Raw genomic sequence first — 23,669 nt, 5'->3', positions numbered from 1 at the left:
TGGATATGGAGGCTGATGGGGTGGAAAGTGAGGACAAGGGGAACTCTGTCACAGTTCTGGGAGGGAAGGGGTGAGGGTAGAGATGCGGGAAATGGGCCGCACACAGTTTGAAGGCCCTGTCAACAACAGTGGGGGGAATCCTCGGTTGAGGAAAAAGGAAGACACATCAGAAGCGCTGTCATGGAAGGTAGCATCATCAGAGCAGATGCTTTGGAGACGGAGAAACTGGGAGAATGGAATGGAGTCCTTCAAGGAGGCAGGGTGTGAAGAAGTGTAGTCGAGGTAGCTGTGGGTGTCGGTGGGCTTATAATGAATACTAGTTGACAACCTATCCCCAGAGGTGGAGACACAGAAGTTGAGGAAGGGGAGGGAATTGTCGGAATGGACCAAAACATAAATGCATTATTTCTCTAGTGACCTCTGTAGGACAGTGATAGCCGCACCTCCGTCTTAGACCCTGAACTTGCATTGATAAAGCACTTTTAACATGGTGAAATGTCCCAAGCAGTTTCAGAGAAGCATTAAACAAAATTCAACACTGAGCCACATAATGCCATTTTGGACAGGTTGCCAAAAGCTTGGTCAAAGAGGTAGGTTTTAAGGGGCACCTTAAAGGAGCAGAGAGAGGTAACGAGGCGGTGAGGGAGGGAAATCCAGCTCAAGGACAAAGCAGCTGAAGGCATGGCCACCAATGGCAGAGCGCTTAAAATAGGGGTGCTCAAGAGGTCAGAAATAAAGCAGCATGGTGATTTTGGAGGATTGTAGGGCTGGAGAAGGTTACAGCGATTTGCAGGGGCTGACAGGGGACAGACAATGGAGGAATTTGAAAACAAGGATGAGAATTTTAAAACCAATGCATTGCTAGACCTGAAGCAACAGTACGTCAGTAAGCACAGGGGTGACAGATCGGAACTTGGAGTGAGTCAGGTTAGGAATTGTACAAGTGCAAAAAAATCCACTGAATTTAACCAGAAAATGTACCATTTAATGTTAGAAATGGCAAGAAGTTTATCTTACACAGACTACCCCTCCAGTCCCAAAGCTTGCGAGTTTTAACTCAGTCTCCACCCAATGACAAACTCAGTGTATGAGCTGCATGCAGGAGATGTGGCTCTCATCCACTCAGAATTGTAATACTCTGGGGACATGACAACACACATTTGTGTTAATGAGGCACTTTGATGCTGAGCTAAGGCACTGCAGCTGGAGTCTACCACCCAGCCCTGGGCCTCAGTGCATTACCTGTTCAATCTAGTCAATGGACTGTACCGTGGGAAGTTTGGGGAGAAAATAAAATCATTTATGAGGAGAGGTTGACATATACTTAGGTTTTGAAAAAAGAGAAACCAGTAAAAATGGATATTGTGAATAATGTCCTTCTAAAATTGAGAGGAGGTGGAAATTATGATGGAAAATGCGATCAGTTTAAGTTACCGGTATTGATGTTAAATCCCACTCTGGCCTTGCTTCAGCTTCCCTCTGCAAAATCCTCCAGCCCCACGACTCAGCTTTTACTCTCTAGTTCTGAGAGGTTGGGTGAAAGTGGAGATTAGAAAAAGAAAATCCTCACAAACATGGTGATTGGGATGTGGGATTCGCTGTTAGAAAACACTGTTGAACTTTAATACTTTTAAAAGGGAATTAGACCATGGCTTTAAAAAAAAAGAAATACGAAAGAATGTGCAGAGTGAGCAGGAGAATGGGATTTGATGAGGTACTTCATGTGGAAAAACACAGCAGTAGAGATATGATGTGCAGAATGGTCTGCTTCTGTGCTTGGACTGAGAAAAATAAATATTTGAGAGCACAGAGTTCAGAATAAAACACCAAACAATTAAATTAAACACACCTTCAGTTAGTAATTCTCGGAGATTCAGCACTTTCTTTAATATCAATATATAACTGAGAATAAGTGGTTTTGGGGAGGGAAATACCAAGTTCAAGTCAGTTAAGCATCTAAAGCAAGTTTTGAAAAGCAGGTGGTGAATAATATTGAAGATTATATCTGAGTCATTGTTTTTAAATTTTTATTTACTATATATATCTAGCGTCTTATTTATATATTTCATATTTTGCCATCAGTGAGGTGCATAACTTTTAACCACAGCAGGTGATGCATTGCTGCAATAAAAAGTATCGTGTTACAATAAACCACCTATCTCATTCAGGCTGAAACAGGGCTGCAGATTCATAAACTGCACACCTGACTTTGAGCAACACCAACTAGGCGGTGGCATACTGGTAATGTCAGTGGACTAGTAATCCAGATGCCAAAGCAAATGTTCTGAGACATGGGTTCGAATCCCACCACGGCAGAGGTGAAATTTGAATTCAATTAATAAATCTGGAATTAAAAAGCTAGTCTAATGGTGACCATTGTCCATTGTTGTAAAAACGCATCTGGTTCATTAATGTCCTTTAGGGAATCAAATCTGCTGTCCAGTCTGACTCTAGACTCACAGCAATGTGGTTGACTCGCAAATGCCCTCTGAAATGGCCGAGCAAGCCACTCAGTTGTACCAAAACTGATACAAAGAGAAAGAAATGAAACCAGATCGACCACCCGGCACTGGAAATGACAATGGCAAATCCAGCCCTGTTGACCCTGCAAATTCCTCCTTACTATCATCTGGGGTCTTGTGCCAAGATTGGCAGAGCAACAGCCTGACATAGTCATACTCACAGTATATACCTTGCAGACAATGTCCCAGGCACCACAATCACCATCCCTGGGTATGTCCTGTCCCACCAGCAGGACAGACCCAGCAGAGGTGGCAGCACAGTGGTATACAGTCGGGAAGGAGCTGCCCTGGAAATCCTCAACATCGATTCCAGATTCCATGAAGTCTCACAGCACCAGGTCAAACATGGGCGGGCGTCACTCGGGAGGGTTTAAACTAGTGTGGCAGGGGGGTAGGAACCAGAGCAGTAGGACAGCAAGTGAAATAAATGAAGGGGAACTAGTAAATAAGGCCAGTAAGACTAAGAGGAAGAGCAGGCAGGAAGATGTTGCGGAGCACAGCGGGACTGGTGGTCTGAAGTGCATTTGTTTCAATGCGAGAAGTATAACAGATAAGGCAGATGAACTTAGAGCTTGGATTAGTACTTGCAACTATGATGTTGTTGCTATTACAGAGACTTGGTTGAGGGAAGGACAGGATTTGCAGCTAAATGTTCCAGGACTTAGAAGCTTCAGGCGGGATAGAGGGGGATGCAAAAGGGGTGGGGGAGTTGCATTACTGGTTAAGGAGAATATCACAGCTGTACTGCGGGAGGACACCTCGGAGGGGTCATGCAGCGAGGCAATATGGGTGGAGCTCAGGAATAGGAAGGGTGCAGTCACGATGTTGGGGGTTTACTACAGGCCTCCCAACAGCCAGCGGGAGGTAGAGGAGCAGATATGTAGACAGATTTTGGAAAGATGTAAAGGTAACAGGGTTGTGGTGGTGGGTGATTTTAACTTCCCCTATATTGACTGGGACTCACTTAGTGCTAGGGGCTTGGATGGGGCAGAATTTGTGAGGAGCATCCAGGAGGGCTTCTTGAAACAATACATAGATAGTCCAACTAGGGATTGGGTCGTACTGGACCTGGTATTGGGGAATGAACCCGGCCAGGTGGTCGAAGGTTCAGCAGGGGGGCATTTCGGGAATAATGACCATAATTCCATAAGTTTTAAGGTACTTGTGGATAAGGATAAGAGTCGTCCTCGGGTGAAGGTGCTAAATTGGGGGAAGGCTAATTATAACAATATTAGGCACGAACTGAAGAATTTAGATTGGGGGCGGCTATTTGAGGGTAAATCAACATCTGACATGTGGAAGTCTTTCAAACGTCAGTTGATTCGAATCCAGGACCAGCATGTTCCTGTGAGGAAGAAAGACAAGTTTGGCAAGTTTCGGGAAGCTTGGATAACACGGGATATTGTGAGCCTAGTCAAAAAGAAAAAGGAAGCATTCGTAAGGGCTGGAAGGCTAGGAACAGACGAATCCCTTGAGGAATATAAAGACAGTAGGAAGGAACTTAAGCAAGGAGTCAGGAGGGCTAAAAGGGGTTATGAGAAGTCATTGGCAAACAGGATTAAGGAAAATCCCAAGGCTTTTTATACGTATATAAAGAGCAAGAGGGTAACCAGGGAAAGGGTTGGTCCACTCAAGGACAGAGAAGGGAATCTATGTGTGGAGCCAGAGGAAATGGGCGAGGTACTAAATGAGTACTTTGCATCAGTATTCACCAAAGAGAAGGACTTGGTGGATGATGAGCCTAGGGAAGGGAGTGTAGATAGTCTCAGTCATCTCAATATCAAAAAGGAGGTGGTGTTGGGCGTCTTGCAAAGCATTAAGGTAGATAAGTCCCCAGGGCCTGATGGGATCTACCCCAGAATACTGAGGGAGGCAAGGGAAAAAATTGCTGCGGCCTTGACAGAAATCTTTGCATCCTCATTGGCTACAGGTGAGGTCCCAGAGGACTGGAGAATAGCCAATGTTGTTCCTTTGTTTAAGAAGGGTAGCAAGGATAATCCAGGAAATTATAGGCCGGTGAGCCTTGCGTCAGTGGTAGGGAAATTATTAGAGAGGATTCTTTGGGACAGGATTTACTCCCATTTGGAAACAAATGGACTTATTAACAAGAGGCAGCATGGTTTTGTGAAGGGGAGGTCATGTCTCACTAATTTGATCGAGTTTTTTGAGGAAGTGACGAAGATGATTGATGAAGGAAGGGCAGTGGAAGTTATCTATATGGACTTCAGGAAAGCCTTTGACAAGATCCCTCATGGCAGACTGGTACAAAAGGTGAAGTCACACGGGATCAGAGGTGAGCTGGCAAGATGGATACAGAACTGGCTCGGTCATAGAAGACAGAGGGTAGCAGTGGAAGGGTGCTTTTCTGAATGGAGGGATGTGACTAGTGGTGTTCCGCAGGGATCATTGCTGGGACCTTTGCTGTTTGTAGTATATATAAATGATTTGGAGGAAAATGTAGCTGGTCTGATTAGTAAGTTTGCGGACGACACAAAGGTTGGTGGAGTTGCAGACAGTGATGAGGATTGTCAGAGGATGCAGCAGGATATAGATCGGTTGGTGACTTGGGCGGAGAAATGGCAGATGGAGTTTAATCCGGACAAATGAGAGGTAATGCATTTTGGAAGGTCTAATGCAGGTGGGAAGTATACAGTAAATGGCAGAACCCTTAGGAGTATTGACAGGCAGAGAGATCTGGGCGTACAGGTCCACAGGTCACTGAAAGTGGCAACGCAGGTGGATAAGGTAGTCAAGAAGGCATACGGCATGCTTGCCTTCATCGGTCGGGGCATAGAGTATAAAAATTGGCAAGTCATGCTGCAGCTGTACAGAACTTTAGTTAGGCCACACTTAAAATATTGTGTGCAATTCTGGTCGCCACACTCCCAGAAGGACGTGGAGGCTTTGGAGAGGGTACAGAAGAGGTTTACCAGGATGTTGCCTGGTCTGGAGGGCATGAGCTATGAGGAGAGGTTGGGCAAACAGCAGAAGCAGCATGTGATAGACAGGGCTAAGTGATCCCACAACCAACGGATCAGATCTAAGCTCTGCAGTCCTGCCACATCCAGCTGTGAATGGTGGTGGGCAATTAAATGACGAAAAAGAGGAGGAGGCTCCACAAATATCCCCATCCTCAACGATGGGGCAGCCCAGCATATTACTGCGAAAAAGACTGAAGCACTTACATCCTTCTTCAGCCAGACGTGCTGAGTTGATGATCCATCTCTGCCTCCTCCTGAAGTTCCCAGCATCACAGATGCCAGTCTTCAGCCAATCCGATTCACTCCACGTGATATCAGGAAATGGCTGAAGGTACTAGATACAGCTAAGGCTATAGGCCCTGACAATATTCCGGCAATAGTACTGAAGACCTGTGCTCCAGAACTAGCCGCACCCCGAGCCAAGCTGTTCCAGTAAAGCCGCAATACTGGCATCTACCTGGCAATGTGGAAAGCTGCCCAAGTATATCCTGTCCACAAAAAGCAGGACAAATCCAACATGGTCAATTACCACTTTATCATTCAACTCTCGATGATCAGCAAAGCGATGGAAGGTGTCATCAACAGTGATATCAAGTGGCACTTGCTCAGCAATAACCTGCTCGCTGATCCTCAGTTTGGTTTCCGCCAAGGCCACGCAGCTCCTGACCTTATTACAGCCTTGGTCCAAACATGGAAAAAGAGCTGAACTCCAGAGATGAGTTGAGAGCGACTGCTCTTGACATTAAGGCAGTATTTGACTGAGTACGGCATCAAGGAGCCCTAGAGAAACTGGAGTCAATGGGAATCAGGAGAAAACTCTCTGACGGTTGCAGTCAAACCGAGCACAAAGGAAGATGGTTGTGGTTGTTGGAGTTTAATCATATCAGTCCCAGGACATCACTGCAGGAGTTCCTCAGGGTAGTGTCCTAGGCCCAACCATCTTCAGCTGCTTCATTAATGACCTTCCCTCCATCAAGCCAAAAGACTTGCAGGTTGATAGGTAAATTGGCCATTATAAAATTGCCCCTAGTATAGGTAGGTGGTAGGGGAATATAGGAACAGGTGAGGATGTGGTAGGAATATGGGATTAGTGTAGGATTAGTATAAATGGGTGGTTAATGGTCGGCACAGACTCGGTGGGCCGAAGGGCCTGTTTCAGTGCTGTATCTCTAAATCTAAAAATCTAAAAAATCATCAGGTCAGAAGTAGGGATGTTTGCTGATGATTGCACAATGTTCAGCACCATTCGCAAGTCTTCATCCTGAAGCAGCCCATGTCCATATGCAACAAGACCTGAACAACATCCAGGTTGATAAGTGGCAAATAACATTTTTGCCACACAAGTGCCAAACAATGACCATCTCCAATGAGAGCATCTAACCATCTCCCCTTGACATTCAATGGCATTACCATTGCTGAATAGCCTCATCATCAACATCCTGGGTTTACCACTGACCAGAAACTTAACTGGACCAGCCATGTAAATTCTATAGCTGCAATAGCAAGTCAGAGACTGGGAACTCTGCGGCAAGTAACTCATTAGCTGACTCCCCAATGCCTGTCCACCATCGACAGGGCACAAGTCAGGAGTGTGATGGAATACTCTCAACTTGCCTGGATGGGTGCAACTCCAACAGAAATCAAGAAGCTTGACACGATCCAGAACAAAGCAGCCTGCTTGATCGGCACCCCATCAACCACCTTAAACACTCACTCCCTCCACCATCAGCGCACAGTGGCAACAGTGCATACCCTCTGCCAGATGCAATGCAGCAACTTGCCAAGCCTCCTTTGACAGCACTTTTCAAAGCTGCAAACTGTACCACCTAGAAGGACAAGGGCAGCAAATGCATGGGAACAAGAACTGCAAGTTCCCCTCCACATCTCAAACCATCCTGACTTGGAAATATATCGCCGTTCCTTCACTGTTGCTGGATAAAAGTTCTGGAACTCCCTTCCCAACAGAACTCTGCGTGTGCACGCACCAGTTGGATTGCAGCAGTTCAAGAATACAGCTTACCACCACCTTCCCAAGGGCAATTAAGGATGGGCAACCAATGCTGGCCTTGCCAGCACTGCCCATATCCCCGGAAAGAAAAAAAGCAAATTAAAGGTCCGATGGGCCATATGGTCGACTCCTGCTCCTATTTCTTGTGTCCTTGTGACTTTATCAAACGTCTTTTAGAAATCCAAGTACACTGCATCTACAGGTTCTCCTTCATCCATGTTGCTTGTTACTCCTTCCAAGAACTCTAATAAATTAGTCAAACACTTTTTCCTTTTCACAAAACCATTTAGACTCTGCCTGATTGCGTTAGTATTCCCTAAGTGCCCTGCCATAACATCCTTAATAATAGATTCTAGCATTTTTCCTCCGACTCAAGTTCAGCTAACTGGGCTGTAGTTTTCTGATTTCTGTCTCCTTTCTTTCTTGAATAGAGGAGTGTCAATAGAGGCCCCCACCTGCCAAAAATGAGGCACATGAATTTTGTCATGAACATTGATTTTAAACTCTTAGTGGAGTGAAGAAAAGACTTGTTAAACAGATCAGCCGTGACTTGAAAAGGCATTTGCATATTAACAGAAGGTGATTGGAAGGACAAAGGACCACTCCCTGACACATTCAACCCACAATGGACCTTGATCACCAGGTATTGTGTTTTAGAGGAGCATTCCAGAGACTGCTAAGGTGATACAATCCAAGACGTGGTCAGACCAGTTAGTCACATGACTAACCTGCTTGGCAACCTGGGTTTTTCTGAATTGTACAAACAGTTTGAACGGAAGGTGTCTGTTTGCTCCTCGACTGAGAAGATCTCTCCTATCTGCTCTCACCTCTTTCTCACAAGCCTCTGAATCCACTGAAGACACATGAACCCCAAGACAGAAAAGTATCCTCCAGCGAACAAGGTTTAAGAATACTGGGCCCCAACAAAAAGCAAGATCTACCCACAATCAAGGACTCTACAGTGAGCTCGAAGAACCGTAATAAAAACTTTTCAGATATTGCCTTAAACTTTTCCACTTTATTTCTTCTGCTCTTTTCTGTCTCCATTTGCATGTGTGGATTGCGCATGCATGCTAGCATGGGCGCATCATGTATCCGTAGGCGTCAACCGAATTAGAGTTTAAGTTTAATAAATTTCAACTTTCCTTCTTTAAACCTAAGAAAGCCTGTTTGTGCGGGTTTCTTTGCCTTATAATTGGAAAGCAGTGAACAAGAATTCCCCAAAGGGGTGCTAAAAATGCAGTGTGTTTAAAATTAAACCCTGTTATGTTAAGACCAGGTGAAGGCTGAGAGGGAACCCCTTGTCACCAGGAGTTACATTCGCTATTTTCCAATCTGATGGGACCTTTCCAAAATCTAGGGAGCTTTGGAAAATTACAACCATTGCATCTGCTATCTCTGCAGCCACTTCTTATTGGACTCTAGGATGAAGTCCATCAGGTCCTGGGGACTTGTCAGCTTTTTAGTTCTCTTAGTTTTCTCAGTACCCTTTCTCTGGTGATAGTAATTGTTTTAATTTCCTCCCTCCCTTTCATCTCTTGATTTACAAGTATTTCTGGGATGTTATTTATGTCTTCTACAGTGACTGATGAAAGCTCACTGACCTGAAACATTAACTCTGCTTCTCTCTCCACAGATGCTGCCAGACCTGCTGAGTATTTCCAGCACTTTTTGATTCTACATCTTGATCTTTAGAACTAAGGTCATCTCTCACTATTGTCCTAATGTCATCCTTAATGAACAGAGATACCCCAACACCTTTTCCAAGCTTCCTGTCCTTCCAAAATGTCAAGTACCCTTGAATATTCAGGTCCCAGCCTTGGTCACCTTGTGGCCACATCTCTGTAACGGTCATCAGGCCATACATATTTATTTGTATTTTAGCTGACAATTCATCCATTTTGTTACAAATGCTGTGGGCAGACAGTTCTGTCTTTTTATTACCTTTGCAAACTCTGGGCTTAACTGCTGGCTCACTCTTACATTTGTACGCTCTGTCCCTTCCTGCCATGCTCTGATCATCATTACCCTTATTAGAGCATGGCTAACCGACCCAAACCCGACGGGACTCGACGATGTGTTGGGTTCGGGTCGGGTCACTCTTCCGGGTCCGGCATTCGGGCTCGGGTCAGGTTGGGCTGAGTCGGACACGCTCTATCACCACTCCGGTAAGTGGCTCCAATGTTAATGTACTTTTTGGACTTGAAAGGTGGTTTTGTTACAGTTTTTTTAAGCTTGCACAGATAAGCAACAAAGTGAAAAACGGAAGGCAGGTTAACTGATAGTCGGGTCGGGTGCGGGAAAAAATGAAAGGACTTGGGCCAGGTTTCATTTGCTGACCTGAGCCGGCCTTTAACTCTTTTTGCTACCTTGCTCTCTTGCACTGTCCTTGTTCTTCAATTTTTCAAACCTCCCCCCTCACATGAATACTCCTCCCAACTATTTAGTTTAAAGCCCTCTCTACCCTCCGAGTTATATGACTCGCCAGAACACTGGTCCTAGTACTGTTCGTGAAGACCGTCCCAATGGTACATCCCCAAGTTTCCCCAGTACTGGTGCCAGTACCCCCTGAATCGAAACCCATTTCTCCCACACTCATCTTTGAGCCACGCATTTAACTTACTAATCTTTTCTGCCCTACGCCAATTTGTTCATGGCTCAGGTAATAATGCAGCGATTATTACCTTTGAGGTTCTGCTTTTTAATTTAGCCCCTAGCTCATCATACTCCCTTTGCAGAAGCTCTTTCCCAGTCTTAACTGTGTTGTTGGCAACAATGTGGAAGACAACTGGATCCTCCCCCTCCCACAACAAGCTCCTCTCCAGCCCTGAGCAAATGTCCCGAACCCTGGCACCGGGCAGATAATACAGCCTTCGGAACTCTTGCTCTCTGCTACACAGAGCTGTGACAGTCCCCTACTACCACTACATTGCTATTAACTCCCCCCAATGAATGGCTTCCTGTACCACAGTGCTGTGGTAGGTTTGCTCATCCACCCTGCAGTCCCCGCTCTCATCCACACAAGCTGAAAGAACCTCAAACCTGTTGGACAATTGCAAGGGCTGAGGCTCCTCCACTTCTACCTTCACAATCCCATATCTGCCGCACTTGCAGTCACACCCTCCTGTCCCTGACCACGAACCAAATCAGAAGAACCTAACCGAAGGAGTGTGAGTGCCTTCTGGAGCAAAGTGTCCAGGTAGCTTTCACCCTCCCTGATGCATTGCAGTGTCTGTAGCTCAGCCTCTAGCTCACTGACTCTGAGCCAAAGCTTCTCGAGTTGGAGACACTTACTGCAGATGTGGTTGCCTTGGATCACCCATGCCCACCAGCTCCCACATACTGCAGCTGCAACACGTCACCTGCCCTGTCATCTTTATTGTGTTTTAATTAACTAATAAATTGTCTGAAATGAATTTTAATTGATGCCTCTCGACCTGCTTGCACTTATATTCTTACTTTTATGAATGTTCTACTTGCCCCAATTGAAATTCCTAGCTTAGGTAAGATAAACAGGAAATACTCACCAGCCAATCACCAACCTGCTTCCCCGTGGTGTCACACCTCAAGTTTTCTTTCAAAACGTGGACTGTGAACCCACAGACTGGCTAGCTCTTCATCCATGTTAGGCTCACGCACCACCCACCGCACCCACAGTGAAGTCTTGCTCTAACCTCTGCTCTTGACCCCCCTTGCTCAGCTCGAGCTCCTTCCTGGCGCAAAGGAGTAGTAGTCAAATAAAATAACAAAAATAAAAACAGAAAATGCTGGAATTCACTGCCACTTGTCTTCCAGGAATGTCCATCTTGACGTTCTGCTCTTCTCTCTAAATGGATTTCCATTTGTCTCCTTTTTTTTCCTTTTCTTGTGTTAGCCAAAACATCTGTCTGGCTCAGTTCTAAATACAACTGACAATTAATAGTAAAGATACTTCATTCGATATTGTAGGTGGTCCTGCTAATGACAGACCTGCATAATCAATATTCTTCAGACTGGTTTACATCTCTGTAAATCACCTAAGGATGTTTATCTAAAGATGCAAGATAAATGAAAGCTGCTGTTGGTTTATGTTGAGTTGACATCAATTTACATGTTGGATTGTGAATTGACTTCCCTAAAGCAGTGTATTTCTGAGACCACAAATTACATGTAACTTGCAAATAACCTACAGATCGTCGGCTTTTTCCCCTTTGACCTTTCCTGCCATGACTTGTTTCCCCAAAAATGTAAAATCACTTTCAAGTTAACTGCAAGTTCTAAATATCTAGATATAATTTTGAATTAAGAACTTGAGTTCATCTTACAACTGGATGTCATATAAACTGCGAAACTGAGAAGGAAATTCATAATGAGGCATAAATAAATGGACATGGACTCAGCAGAGGCAGAATTTCAAACAAAGATACCAAATGTAGCGATGGCGAGTAAGATTCTTATACTGTAGGTATTCCATTACATTGCATGAGATACGAGACACAATAATGCAATTTTCATTACAGAAATCAGACCATCACAAGCACAAATCTTGATATCAACTGACATTTGAAGAAAGTTATGACAACACAGCGTATACCATTACACAAAGTTCATGATAGTTTGAAGAACAGCCATCAATCTCAAAGACCTACCTGCTCAGATCAATTCTGTTATTGATAGCAGCCCAGTGCAGAAGTGTAACATTTTCTTTGTCAGGCTGTCGTACATCGTAACCTGCCTCCACAAGCTCTCGACAGCGGTCAAATATTCCATATCTAGTAAAGAAAGAAAAATATCTTTGTTCTTCACATGTATATGTGTCTGATGATTGTGTTTACAGAAGCTTTTATAAAATTCAGACTTAATCATGAATTTCCATCTATTTCTCAGCATGTATACACAATTCTCTGTGAAAAATACATTTCTGGGGTTGCTAACTGGTAACTGTTTAACTCAATATAGTCCTAACTCAGTCAGACCATGAAATTCCTGAGTTCAGTCCCAGGGATTAGAATTAGAATATTACAGCGCAGTACAGGCCCTTCGGCCCTCGATGTTGCGCCGACCTGTGAAACCATCTGACCTACACTATTCCATTTTCATCCATATATCTATCCAATGACCACTTAAATGCCCTTAAAGTTGGCGAGTCTACTACTGTTGCAGGCAGGGCGTTCCACGCCCCTACTACTCTCTGAGTAAAGAAACTACCTCTAACATCTGTCCAATATCTATCACCCCTCAACTTAAAGCTATGTCCCCTCGTGTTTGCCATCACCATCCGAGGAAAAAGACTCTCACTATCCACCCTATCTAACCCTCTGATCATCTTATATGTCTCTATTAAGTCACCTCTCCTCCTCCTTCTCCTCCTCCTTCTCTCCAACGAAAACAACCTCAAGTCCCTCAGCCTTTCCTCATAAGACCTTCCCTCCATACCAGGCAACATCCTATTAAATCTCCTCTGCACCCATGTGCCAAACTGCTCCTCTCAGTGGGGAATGGGAAAAGTCAGAATGCTGCAATTGGCCTCATGATACCTTGGATGAGAAGTATATGGTGGAGGGGAGGGTAAAAGGAGAGGCAGGGGAGCAGGGACCCGGATTCCAATCATTTATCCAATGAGACATGCTGGAAAATAAAGCCTGGCTACCTGACCCGAACCCGACTAGACCCGACTACGTGTCGGGGTAGGGTTGGGTCTGGTCTGGTCACGTCGAAATTCCGAGTCCAGCATTCGGGCTCGGGTCGGGTCACACTGGACACTGCTTCCGGGAAGTCACGGGATCAGGCTTACCCATGATTCCCCACAACTCCAGCTGCAGGAATAGCCTGCTGCCGGAACAGATGAAGTATATTTGAGTCAGGTCGGATCGGGCGCGAAAAAAAATTAAAGGGCTCGGGCTGGCTGTTGTTGGGTCGGGCCCAGGTCGGGTTTTAATTTTATACCTGAGCCGGGCTTTACTGGAAACTGCATGTGTGTGGACAGCGCTGCCCTTTACTGTTCCCAGCCTCCTTGTTGTCCTACCAATAATCTCAGATTAAGCTCACACATAGCCACTTTGGTCAGGTATGAGGGCTGTGCAACCCATGTTTCTGCTCCCAAGCATCAGTCACTACTTTTGAAAAGGACACAAAAGTGTTTCATAATTGATTAAGAAATCACCATATGACCTCATTGCACATAGGAAGTTCCTCTCAGAAATCATGACATAAAATTTACAGCACAGTCACAGGCCATTCAACCGAACTGGTCCACATCTGTGCTTAAGCTTCACATCAGCCTCCCCCAACCCTACTTCATTCAATATATTCTCCTACTCCTTTCTCCCTTATGTGTTTATCCAGCTTTGCTAAAATGCATCGAGCAATTTGCCTCAAACACTCCATGCAGTCATAGAGAGTCATAGAGTCGTACAGCATAGAAACAGGCCCTTCGGCCCACTGCGTCCATGCTGACCATAATGCCTATCTATACTAATCCTACCTGTCTGCATTAATTCCATATCCTTCTATGCCTTGCTCATTCAAGAACCTGTCCAGATGCCACTTAAATGTTGCTACTGTTCCTGCCTCCACCACCTCCTCTGGTAGCTCATTCCAGATACCCACTACTCTTAGTGTGAAAAATTTACCCCTTTGATCCCCTTTAAACCTCCTCCCTCTCACCTTAAATCTATGCCCTCTAGTTTTAGTCACCGCTACCATGGGAAACAGACTCTGGCTATCTACCCTATCGTTGCCTCTCAATTTTATATACCTCTATCATGTCCCCTCTCAGCCTCCTTCGCTCCAGGGAAAACAGACCCAGCCTATCCAATCTCTCTTTATAACTCAAGCCCTCCAAACCAGGCAGCATCCTTGCGAATCTTTTCTGCACCCTCTCTAGCTTAATCACATCTTTACTGTAGTGCAATGACCAGAACTGCCCACAGTACTCCAAATGCGGCCTAACCAACATTATGTACAACTGTAACATGGCGTCCCAACTCTTGTACTCAATGCCTTGGCTGATGAAGGCAAGCATGCCATACACCTTCTTCGCCACCCTGTCTACCTGTGTTGCCACTTTCAGGGAACTATGTACTTGCACCCCATGGTCTCTCTGCTCAACAACACTCCCCAGGGCCCTGCCATTCACTGTATATGTCCTGCCCTGGTTTAACTTCCCAAAATACATCACTTCGCACTTGCCTACATTAAATTCCATTTGCCAATCCCTTGCCCACTTTCCCAGTTGATCTACATCCTGTTGTAACCTTAGACAACCTTCTTCACTGTCCACTTTACCACCAATTTTGGTGTCATCTGCAAACTTACTAATCATGCCCCTTGCATTCACATCCAAGTCATTAATATACATGACAAACAACAGAGGGCCCAGCACCAATCCCTGCGGCACGCCACTGGTCACCGGCCTCCAATCTGAAAAATAACCCTCCACGACCACCCTCTGCCTCCTATCACCAAGCCAACTTTGCATCGAATTGGCTAGCTCACCCTGGATCCCATGTGTTCGAACCTTCCGGACCAGCCTACCATGCGGGACCTTGTCAAAGGCCTTGCTAAAGTCCACGTAGACAATGTCCACCGCCCTGCCCTCGTCAATCCTCTTGGTCACCTCCTCAAAAAACTCAATCAAATTCGTGAGACATGATTTCCCATGCACAAAGTCTCGAGTTCCACATTCTAACCACTCTCTGGGTAAAGAAGTTTCTCCTGAACCCTTTATTGGATTTATTCTGGCTGTCTTAATATTTATGGCCCCGAGTCTTGTACTCTCTCACCACAAGGGAAAACATCTTTATGTCTAATTGCTTTTTTTCCATTGGAAGCAAATCATTATACACAGTATACAAGTGGCTGTGACAATGACAGATGTTGCTTTGCTAAAAGGGAGAGCTGAAAGGGAGCTTACTTCCACCTGAAATAGTGGATGACTTGCATTTCTTCACATTATCACTGGGATTCCGACTCAGCAGCTTCCCCAAGGGGTCTACAGATTGAAATTGCTTTCCAGAAAATCAAATGGTACTTAGATGAAAGATGCCAATTACTTAATTTGAAAAGACAGCGATAGTTCTAACAGGGGTAGCATGAAGCCTACCTTAAAATGAGATGCAACCTGGTGAAACTCCAACACAGGACTGCATTCATGCTAAACAGCGGAAGCAGCATGTGATGGACAGAGCGAAACGATCCCACAACCAACGAATCAGATCAAAGCTCTGCAGTTCTACCATATCCAGTCAATAATGGTGAACAAAGGAAATAGGAGTAGGCCATTCAGCCCCTCAAGCTTGCCCAATAAGATCATGGCTGATCTGCCCCAGACCTCAACTCCTCTTTCATGCCAGCTCCTCATAGCCCTCAACTCCCTAATATTTCAAAAATCTATCTACCTCCTCTTTAAATACTTCCAATGATCTAGCCTTCACAACTCTCTGGGGTAGAGAATTCCAGACATTCACTACCCTCCGAGAGAAGAAATTCCTTCACATCTCAGTTTTAAATGAGTGTCCCCTTATTCTGTAACTATGTCCCCTAGTTCGAGATTCCCCCACGAGTGGAAACATCTTCTCAACATCTACCCTGTCAAGCACCCTCAGAATCTTGTACGTTTCAATAAGATCACCCCACGTTCTTCTAAACTATAATGAATAAAGGCCTAACCTGTTTAGCCGTTCTTGATAAGTCAACCCCTTCATCCCAGGAATCAGCCCAGTGAATCTCTTTTGAACTGCCTCCAATGTCAGTATGTCCTTTCTGAAATATGGGGACCAAAAATGTACACAGTATTCCAGGTGCGGCCTCACCAACACCCTGTACAGTTGTAACAATTCCCTATTTTATAACTCTAACCCCCTAGCAATAAAGGCCAAAATTCCATTTGCCTTCTTAATTACTTGCTGCACCTGCATGCTAACTTTTTGTGTTTCATGCACAAGAACACCCTGATCCCTCTGTGCTGCACGTTTTTGAAGTCTATTTAAATAATAGTCTGCCTTTTGATTCTTCCGACCAAAGTGCATGACCTCACACTTTCCCACATTAAACTCCATCTGCCAAGTTTTTGCCCACTCAGTCAACCTATCCATATCCCTTTGCAGATTCTGTGTCCTCATCACAACATGCCCTCCCACCTATTTTTGTATCGTCAGCAAATATGGATATATTCCACTCTGTACCCTCCTCCAAATCATTAATATAGTAAATAATTGAGGCCCCAGGACTGATCCTTGTGGCACTCCACTAGTTACGTCTTTCCAACCTGAAAAAGACCCATTAATCCCAACCCTTTGTCTTCTGTGAGTTAACTAACCCTCAATCCATGCTAATACATTACCCCCAATACTGTGAGTTCCTATCTTGTGCAATAATCTTTTATGTGGCACCTTATCAAATGCCTTCTGGAAATCCAAATACACTACATCTACCAGTTCCCCTTTATCAACTCTGCTTGTTATATCCTCAAAGAACTCTAGCAAATTTGTCAAACATGATTTCCCTTTCACAAAACTATGTTGACTCTGTTTGGTTGCGTTAAGCTTTTCTAAATGTCCTGCTATTTCTTCCTTAATAATGGACTCTAGCATTTTCCCAACGAACAAAGTTAGGCTGACTATAGTTTCCAGCTTTTTGTCTCCCTCCCTTCTTCAACGGGGCGTCACATTAGCGGTTTTCCAATCTGATGGGACCTTCCCAGAATCCAGTGAGTTCTGGAATATTTCGACCAATGCTTCCACTATCTCTGCAGCCACTTCCTTTAAAACCCTTGGATGTAGGCCATCAGGTCCTGGCAACTTGTCTGCTTTAGTCCCATTAGTTTGTCAAATACTTTGTCCCTCGTGATAGAGACTGTTACAAGATCTTTCCTCCCATTAGCTCTTTGCTTCTCTGATATCCGTGGGATGTTTATAGTGTCCTCCACCGTGAAGACCGATGCAAAACACTGGTTTAAGTTATCTGCCTGTTCCTTGTTATCAATTCTCCAGTCGCATCCTCCAAGGGTCCCACGCTCACTTTAGCTACTCTCTATTTATGTACCCGGAGAAGCTCTTGCTGTTTGTTTTTATATGTCTTGCCAATTTACTTTCATAATCAATTTTCTCACTCTTTATTAGCTTTTTCGTCATCTGCTGCTGGTTCCGAAAAAATTCCCAATCCTCTGGCCTAGCACTAGTTTATGCCATTTTGTATGTCTTAGTTTTTGATTGGATACTCTCGCAGTGGTTAGCACCGCAGCCTCACAGCTCCAGCGACCTGGGTTCAGTTCTGGGTACTGCCTGTGTGGAATTTGCAAGTTCTCCCTGTGACCGTGTGGGTTTCCGCCGGGTGCTCCGGTTTCCTCCCACCGCCAAAGACTTGCAGGTTGATAGGTAAATTGGCCATTGTAAATTGCCCCTAGTGTAGGTAGGTGGTAGGGAATATGGGATTAATGTAGGAGGGGATGTGGTAGGGAATATGGAATTAATGTAAATGGGTGGTTGATGGTCAGCACAGACTCGGTGGGCCGAAGGGCCTGTTTCAGTGCTGTATCTCTCTATGACTAGGACTCTCCTTGACCGCCATTGTTAATCACGGGTGGTTCATCCTTTTCATCGAGTCCTTCTTTATGACTGAAATAAATTTTTGCTGAGCATTATGAAATATCTGCTTAAATGTCTGCCACTGCTCAAATGTCTGCCACTGCTCATCCCCTTAGTCTATTTTCCCAGCCCACTTTAGACAACTCATCCTTCAAACCTCTGTATTTGCTCTTGTTTAAGTTGAAGACACTGGTTTGAGACCCGGGTTGCTCGCCCTCAAACTGAATTTGAAATTCTAGTTGTGATCGCTACTCCTGAGAAGATCCTTAACTACGATATCTCTTATTAATCCAACCTCATTACACTTGACTAGATCTAAAATAGCCTATTCTCGGGTAGATTCTGCAATGTATTGCTCTAAGTAACAATCCCTGATGCACTCTACAAGTTCGTCTTCCATGTTACCTCTGCCAATCTGATTTGTCCAGACAATATGCAGATTAAAATCACCCATGACAATTGTAGCACTTTTCTTACACGCCTCCGTTATTTCCCGATTTATACTTCGTCCTACAGTGAGATAACTCTTCCAGGGCCCATAGACAATTCTCACCCTTGACTTCTTCCCCTTGCTATTCCTTATTTCCACCCAAACTGATTCCACATCACAAACTATTGCACCTATATCACTACTCACCACCGCACTGATACCTTCCTTTATTAACAAAGCTACCCCACCCTTTTCTTTTTTGCCTATTTTTCCAGAACGAACACCCTTGAATATTGAGTTCCCAGTCTTGGTCACCCTGCAACTATGTCTCTGTAATAGTTATCAGGTCATACTCATTAATTTCTATTTGTGCCAACAACTCATCCAGCTTGTTACAAATGCTTGCATACAAATCTGTGCATTCAGATCAAGAGCCTTAGCTTTGACTTTTTGCATTATTACTCATTCTGGTTCTAATTTCTGCTGCACTCTTCTGCTTATATTTTCTGCCCCTTCCAGTCACATTTAGATTACCGTTCACCTCTTCACTCGACAATTAAATAACTAAAAGGAGGAGGAGGCTCCACGAATATCCCTATCCTCAACGGGGAGCCCAGCATGTCAGTGCAAAAGACAAGATTGAAGCATATGTAGCCATCTTCAACCAGCAGCGCTGAGATGATCCATCTCGGCCTCTTCTTGAGCTCCCCAGTATCACAGACACCAGTCTTCAGCCAATTCAATTCATCGAGTCATAGTTATACAGCACAGAAACAGGCCCTTCGGCCCATCGTATCCGTGCCAGCCTTCAAGCACCTATCTATTCTAATTCCATTTTCCAGCACATGGCCCATAGCCTTGTATGCTATGGAGTTGCAAGTGCTCATCCAAATACTTCTTAAATGTTGTGAGGGTTCCTGCCTCTACCACCTCTTCAGGCAGTGTGTTCCAGATTTCAATCACCCTCTGGTTGAAAACGTTTTTCCTCAAATCCCCTCTAAACCTCCTGCTCCTTATCCTAAATCTATGCCCTCTGGTCATTGGCGCCTCCGCTAAGGGAAAAAGTTTCTTCCTATCTAACCTATCAATGCCCCTCATAATTTTGTATACCTTAATCAGGTCCCCCCTCAGCCTTCTCTGCTCTAAGGAAAACAACTCTAGCCTTTTCAGTATCTCTTCATAGCTGAAATGCTCCAACCCAAGCAACATCCTGGTGAATCCCCTCTGCACTCGCTCCAGTGCAATCACATCCTTCCAATAATGTGACAAGATCCCAGATGTGGTACTGAAAACTTGTACTCCAGAACGAGCCACACCCCAAACCAAGCTGTTCCATTACAGCTACAACACTGGAACATAGGAGCAGGAGTAGGCCACTCAGTCCATCGAGCCTGCCCCGCCATTCAATACGAGCATGGCAGATCATCCACTTCAATGCCTTTTTCCCCACACTATCCCCATACCCCTTTATGCCATTGGTATTTAGAAATCTGGCCATCTTTGCTTTAAACATGCTCAATGACTGAGCTTCCACAGCCCTCTGGGGTACAGAATTCCAAAGATTTACAACCATCTGAGTAAAGAAATTTCTCCTCATCTCGGTCCTAAGTGGCTTCCCCCTTGTTTTGAAATTGTGTCCCCTGGTTCTCGGCTCCGCTACCAAGAGAAACATCTTACCTGTATCGACCATGTCTATCCCTGTAAGTATTCTGTAGGTTTCAATGAGATCACCTCTCATTCTCCAAAACTCTAGAGAATACAGGCCCAGTTTCCCCAATCTCTCGTCATCGGACAGTCCTACCATCCCAGGAACAAGTCTGGTGAACCTTCGTTGCACTCCCTCTATGGCAGTAATATCTTTCCTAAGGTAAGGGGACCAAAACTGCACACAGTATTCCAGGTGCAGTCTAACCAAGGTTCTATACAATTGAAGCAAGACTTCACTTCTCCTGTACTCAAATCCTCTTGTATAAAGGCTACATACCATTAGCCTTCCTCATGGTTTGCTGCATCTGCATGCAGTGACTTATGGACGAGGAAACCCAGGTCCCTTTTTATGTCTACACTTTCTAATCTCTTACCATTTAAGAAATACTCTGCACATCTCTTCCTCCGATCAAAGTAGATAACCTCACTAGCTATGAAGAGAGGTTGAGTAGATTAGGATTATTTTCATTAGAAAGACGGAGGTTGAGGGGGGACCTGATTGAGGTGTACAAAATCATGAGAGGTATAGACAGGGTGGATAGCAAGAAGCTTTTTCCCAGAGTGGGGGATTCAATTACTAGGGGTCACGAGTTCAAAGTGAGAGGGGAAAAGTTTAGGGGGGATATGCGTGGAAAGTTCTTTATGCAGAGGGTGGTGGGTGCCTGGAACGCGTTGCCAGCGGAGGTGGTAGACGCGGGCATGATAGCGTCTTTTAAGATGTATCTAGACAGATACATGAATGGGCAGGAAGCAAAGAGATACAGACCCTTAGAAAATAGGCGACATGTTTAGATAGAGGATCTGGATCGGCGCAGGCTTGGAGGGCCGAAGGGCCTGTTCCTGTACTGTAATTTTCTTTGTTCTTACATTTTTCCACATTATATTCCATCTGCCATGTTCTTGCCCATTCACTAAGTTTGTCCAAATCCCCTTGAAGCCTCTTTGCATCTTCCTCACAACACACATTCCCACCTAGTTTTGTGACATCCGCGAACTTGGAAATATTACATTTGGTCCCCAAATCACTGATATATATTGTGAACAGCTGAGGCCCAAGCACTGCTCCTTGAGGTACCCAACTAGTCTCAGCCTGCCAACTCGAGAATAACCCATTTATTCCTACTCTGTTTCCTGCCTGTTAACCAATCCTTAATCCATGCCAGTACATTACCTCCCTTCCCATGTGCTTTTATTTTGCTAACCAATCTCCTGGGGGGGACTTCATCAAAAGCCTTCTGAAAATCCAAGTATACCACGTCCACCATCCTCAAAAAACTACAACAGGTTCGTCAAACATGATTTCCCATTCATAAATCCATGTTGACTATGCCCAATCAGATCATTATTATTTAAGTGTCCATTTATCACATCCTTTAGAATAGATTCTAGCATTTTCCCTACTACTGATGTGAGGTTAACAGGTCTGTAGTTCCCTGTTTTCTCTCTCCCTCCCTTCTTAAATAGTGGGGTGACATTTGCGACCTTCCAATTTGCAGGAACTGTTCCAGGATCTATACAATTTTGGAAGATGATCACCAATGCATCCACTATCTCCGTAGCTACCTCTTTCAACACTCTGGGACGTAGAATATCAGGTCCTGGGGACTTATGAACCTTCAGCCCCATTAATTTCTCCAATACAACCTTCTTACTGATACTAATTTCCTTCAATTCCTCATTCTCCCTAGCCCCTTGAATCTCTAATGCTGGGAGATTTGTATTTTCCTCAGTGAAGACAGACACAAAGTAATAATTTGTCTTCTCTGCCATTTCTCTATTTCCCATTATAAATTCTCCTGACTCTGCCTGCAATGGACCCACATTTGTCTCAGCCAAATGTTTCATTTTACATTGCATTAGAAGCTTTTACAGTCCGTTTTTATGTTTTTTGCTAGTTCACATTCCTATTCTATTTTCCCATATGCCTTCCTAACCACCTGATCTACCTGTGCTGCTGGCTTCAGTGATCTATGCACAAGTACACCAAGGTCCCTCTGACCCTCTGTACTTCCTAGGGTCCTACCATCCATTGTATATTCCCTTGCTTTGTTAGTCCTCCCAAAATGGATATCTCACACTTTTCAGGATTAAATTCCATTTGCCACTGCTCCGCCCATCTTATCAGCCCATCTATATCTCCCTGTAATCTAAAGAAAGTGTAGATAAGACAGGCAATTGACAGTTTTCTCTTGGAGATATGAGTTTTTAAGAGAGCTACATTTGAAAGTCTGGCCACTTTTGATCTTTTTATAAGATCACCTGAGAGTTGAGAATATGTGGCATGACATTGGGATACCAGTGTATGTGTACAGATGTGATTTGTTGCATGCAGAGCAGCAAACATGCAAAACGCATGGTGAAATGCACTGATGAACAGGTCTCAAACACGTTTACTGACTTAACAAATAGCATGGCATGAAATGGTTAATGCAGCTAGTACAGTGAGATAACATATTACATTATCAAGCTATTGGCACACACTCACATAAAGAAAATGACTTTACAATAATCAGGATAAATTCAACACATTAGTCATGACAGGAAGGGCGATGAGATTGCCAGGGGGTGTCATTGCAGGTAATGTGGAAATAGGACCCGCAAGAGAAAGGGTTAAATGATTTGAGAGAACTATGCAGGCAACTGCATGAGCTAAGAGAGGAAGTTAGAGACCAGCAAATCATACTCAATATGGAAACAGACACCAAAGAGAAGCAAGCGAAGGTGCCTAGTGTCGCGATAGGGTCATAGTAAAAGTAATGCCCGAGAAGTCAGGGTTTACCCCTGAATAGATAGGGCTCTACGAGGTAATAATGACCAGTGATACCTGTGCCTGTGTAGACATTAGATGGAAGGGAGGCTGGAAACACTGGACGCAACTGAAACATACAACTGACTAACTTTGTCTTGCAGAATTCATCACGGCTGAGCAGTGATGACTGGAAAAGCCCATTATGTCTTACAGAATACTATTCACCATCATGGTACTCGTGACTACTGCCACGGCCGCCAACGCGTTAAGAGAAAATGACAGACCACATAATGTCAAGTGCTGTAACAAAGATTGGTTTGGGGGAGGACATCTGGATGACACCGTCCGACCGGTAGAAGTGCATGGCAACTACCAGGAGCTAAGGAAAGCACGAGCAACCTACAGCGGACTATGGTAAATGTCACTATCGGACAATGGGTATGTATCGAATGCCCAATGGGGGCCACAGTCCTCGGTAATTCTGACGTCTGGAAGCTCCCTGGGCTCGGGTTCTCTGTTTGGCAGTGCGACGATGAGGACTGCAGAGACTGATCAATGTGCGTGAAACCACACGACCGTAGTACTTACTTGCATATATGTAATGGGTACGATAAGAAAAAGCAGCAACGAGGACAGGCCATGGCAATTTATGGGCAGGAAGGGCTGACTCCCACCACCCAAATCACCGAGTACTGTAGCCACCATAA

At 44.6% G+C, this 23,669-nt stretch overlaps 1 protein-coding gene across 4 annotated transcripts in view; it reads right to left on the bottom strand.

Annotated features, from left to right (window-relative positions):
• Window positions 1-23,669, bottom strand: part of zdhhc17 (zinc finger DHHC-type palmitoyltransferase 17) — a 257,851-nt gene that overhangs the window by 141,545 nt on the left and 92,637 nt on the right. For all 4 annotated transcript variants that reach the window (XR_010976802.1, XR_010976801.1, XM_068050092.1 and 1 more), the window contains exon 3: window positions 12,140-12,262. Coding sequence is in view for 2 of the 4 variants with exons in the window: in XM_068050092.1 (XP_067906193.1) it covers window positions 12,140-12,262 (123 nt within the window). In the remaining 2 variants the exon portion in view is untranslated. The remainder of the gene's footprint in view (window positions 1-12,139; window positions 12,263-23,669) is intronic.

This window comes from Heterodontus francisci, chromosome 18 (genome assembly GCF_036365525.1).
Source record: "Heterodontus francisci isolate sHetFra1 chromosome 18, sHetFra1.hap1, whole genome shotgun sequence".
Taxonomy (NCBI): Eukaryota; Metazoa; Chordata; class Chondrichthyes; order Heterodontiformes; family Heterodontidae; genus Heterodontus; species Heterodontus francisci.
This window is presented reverse-complemented; position numbering and strand designations above follow the sequence as displayed.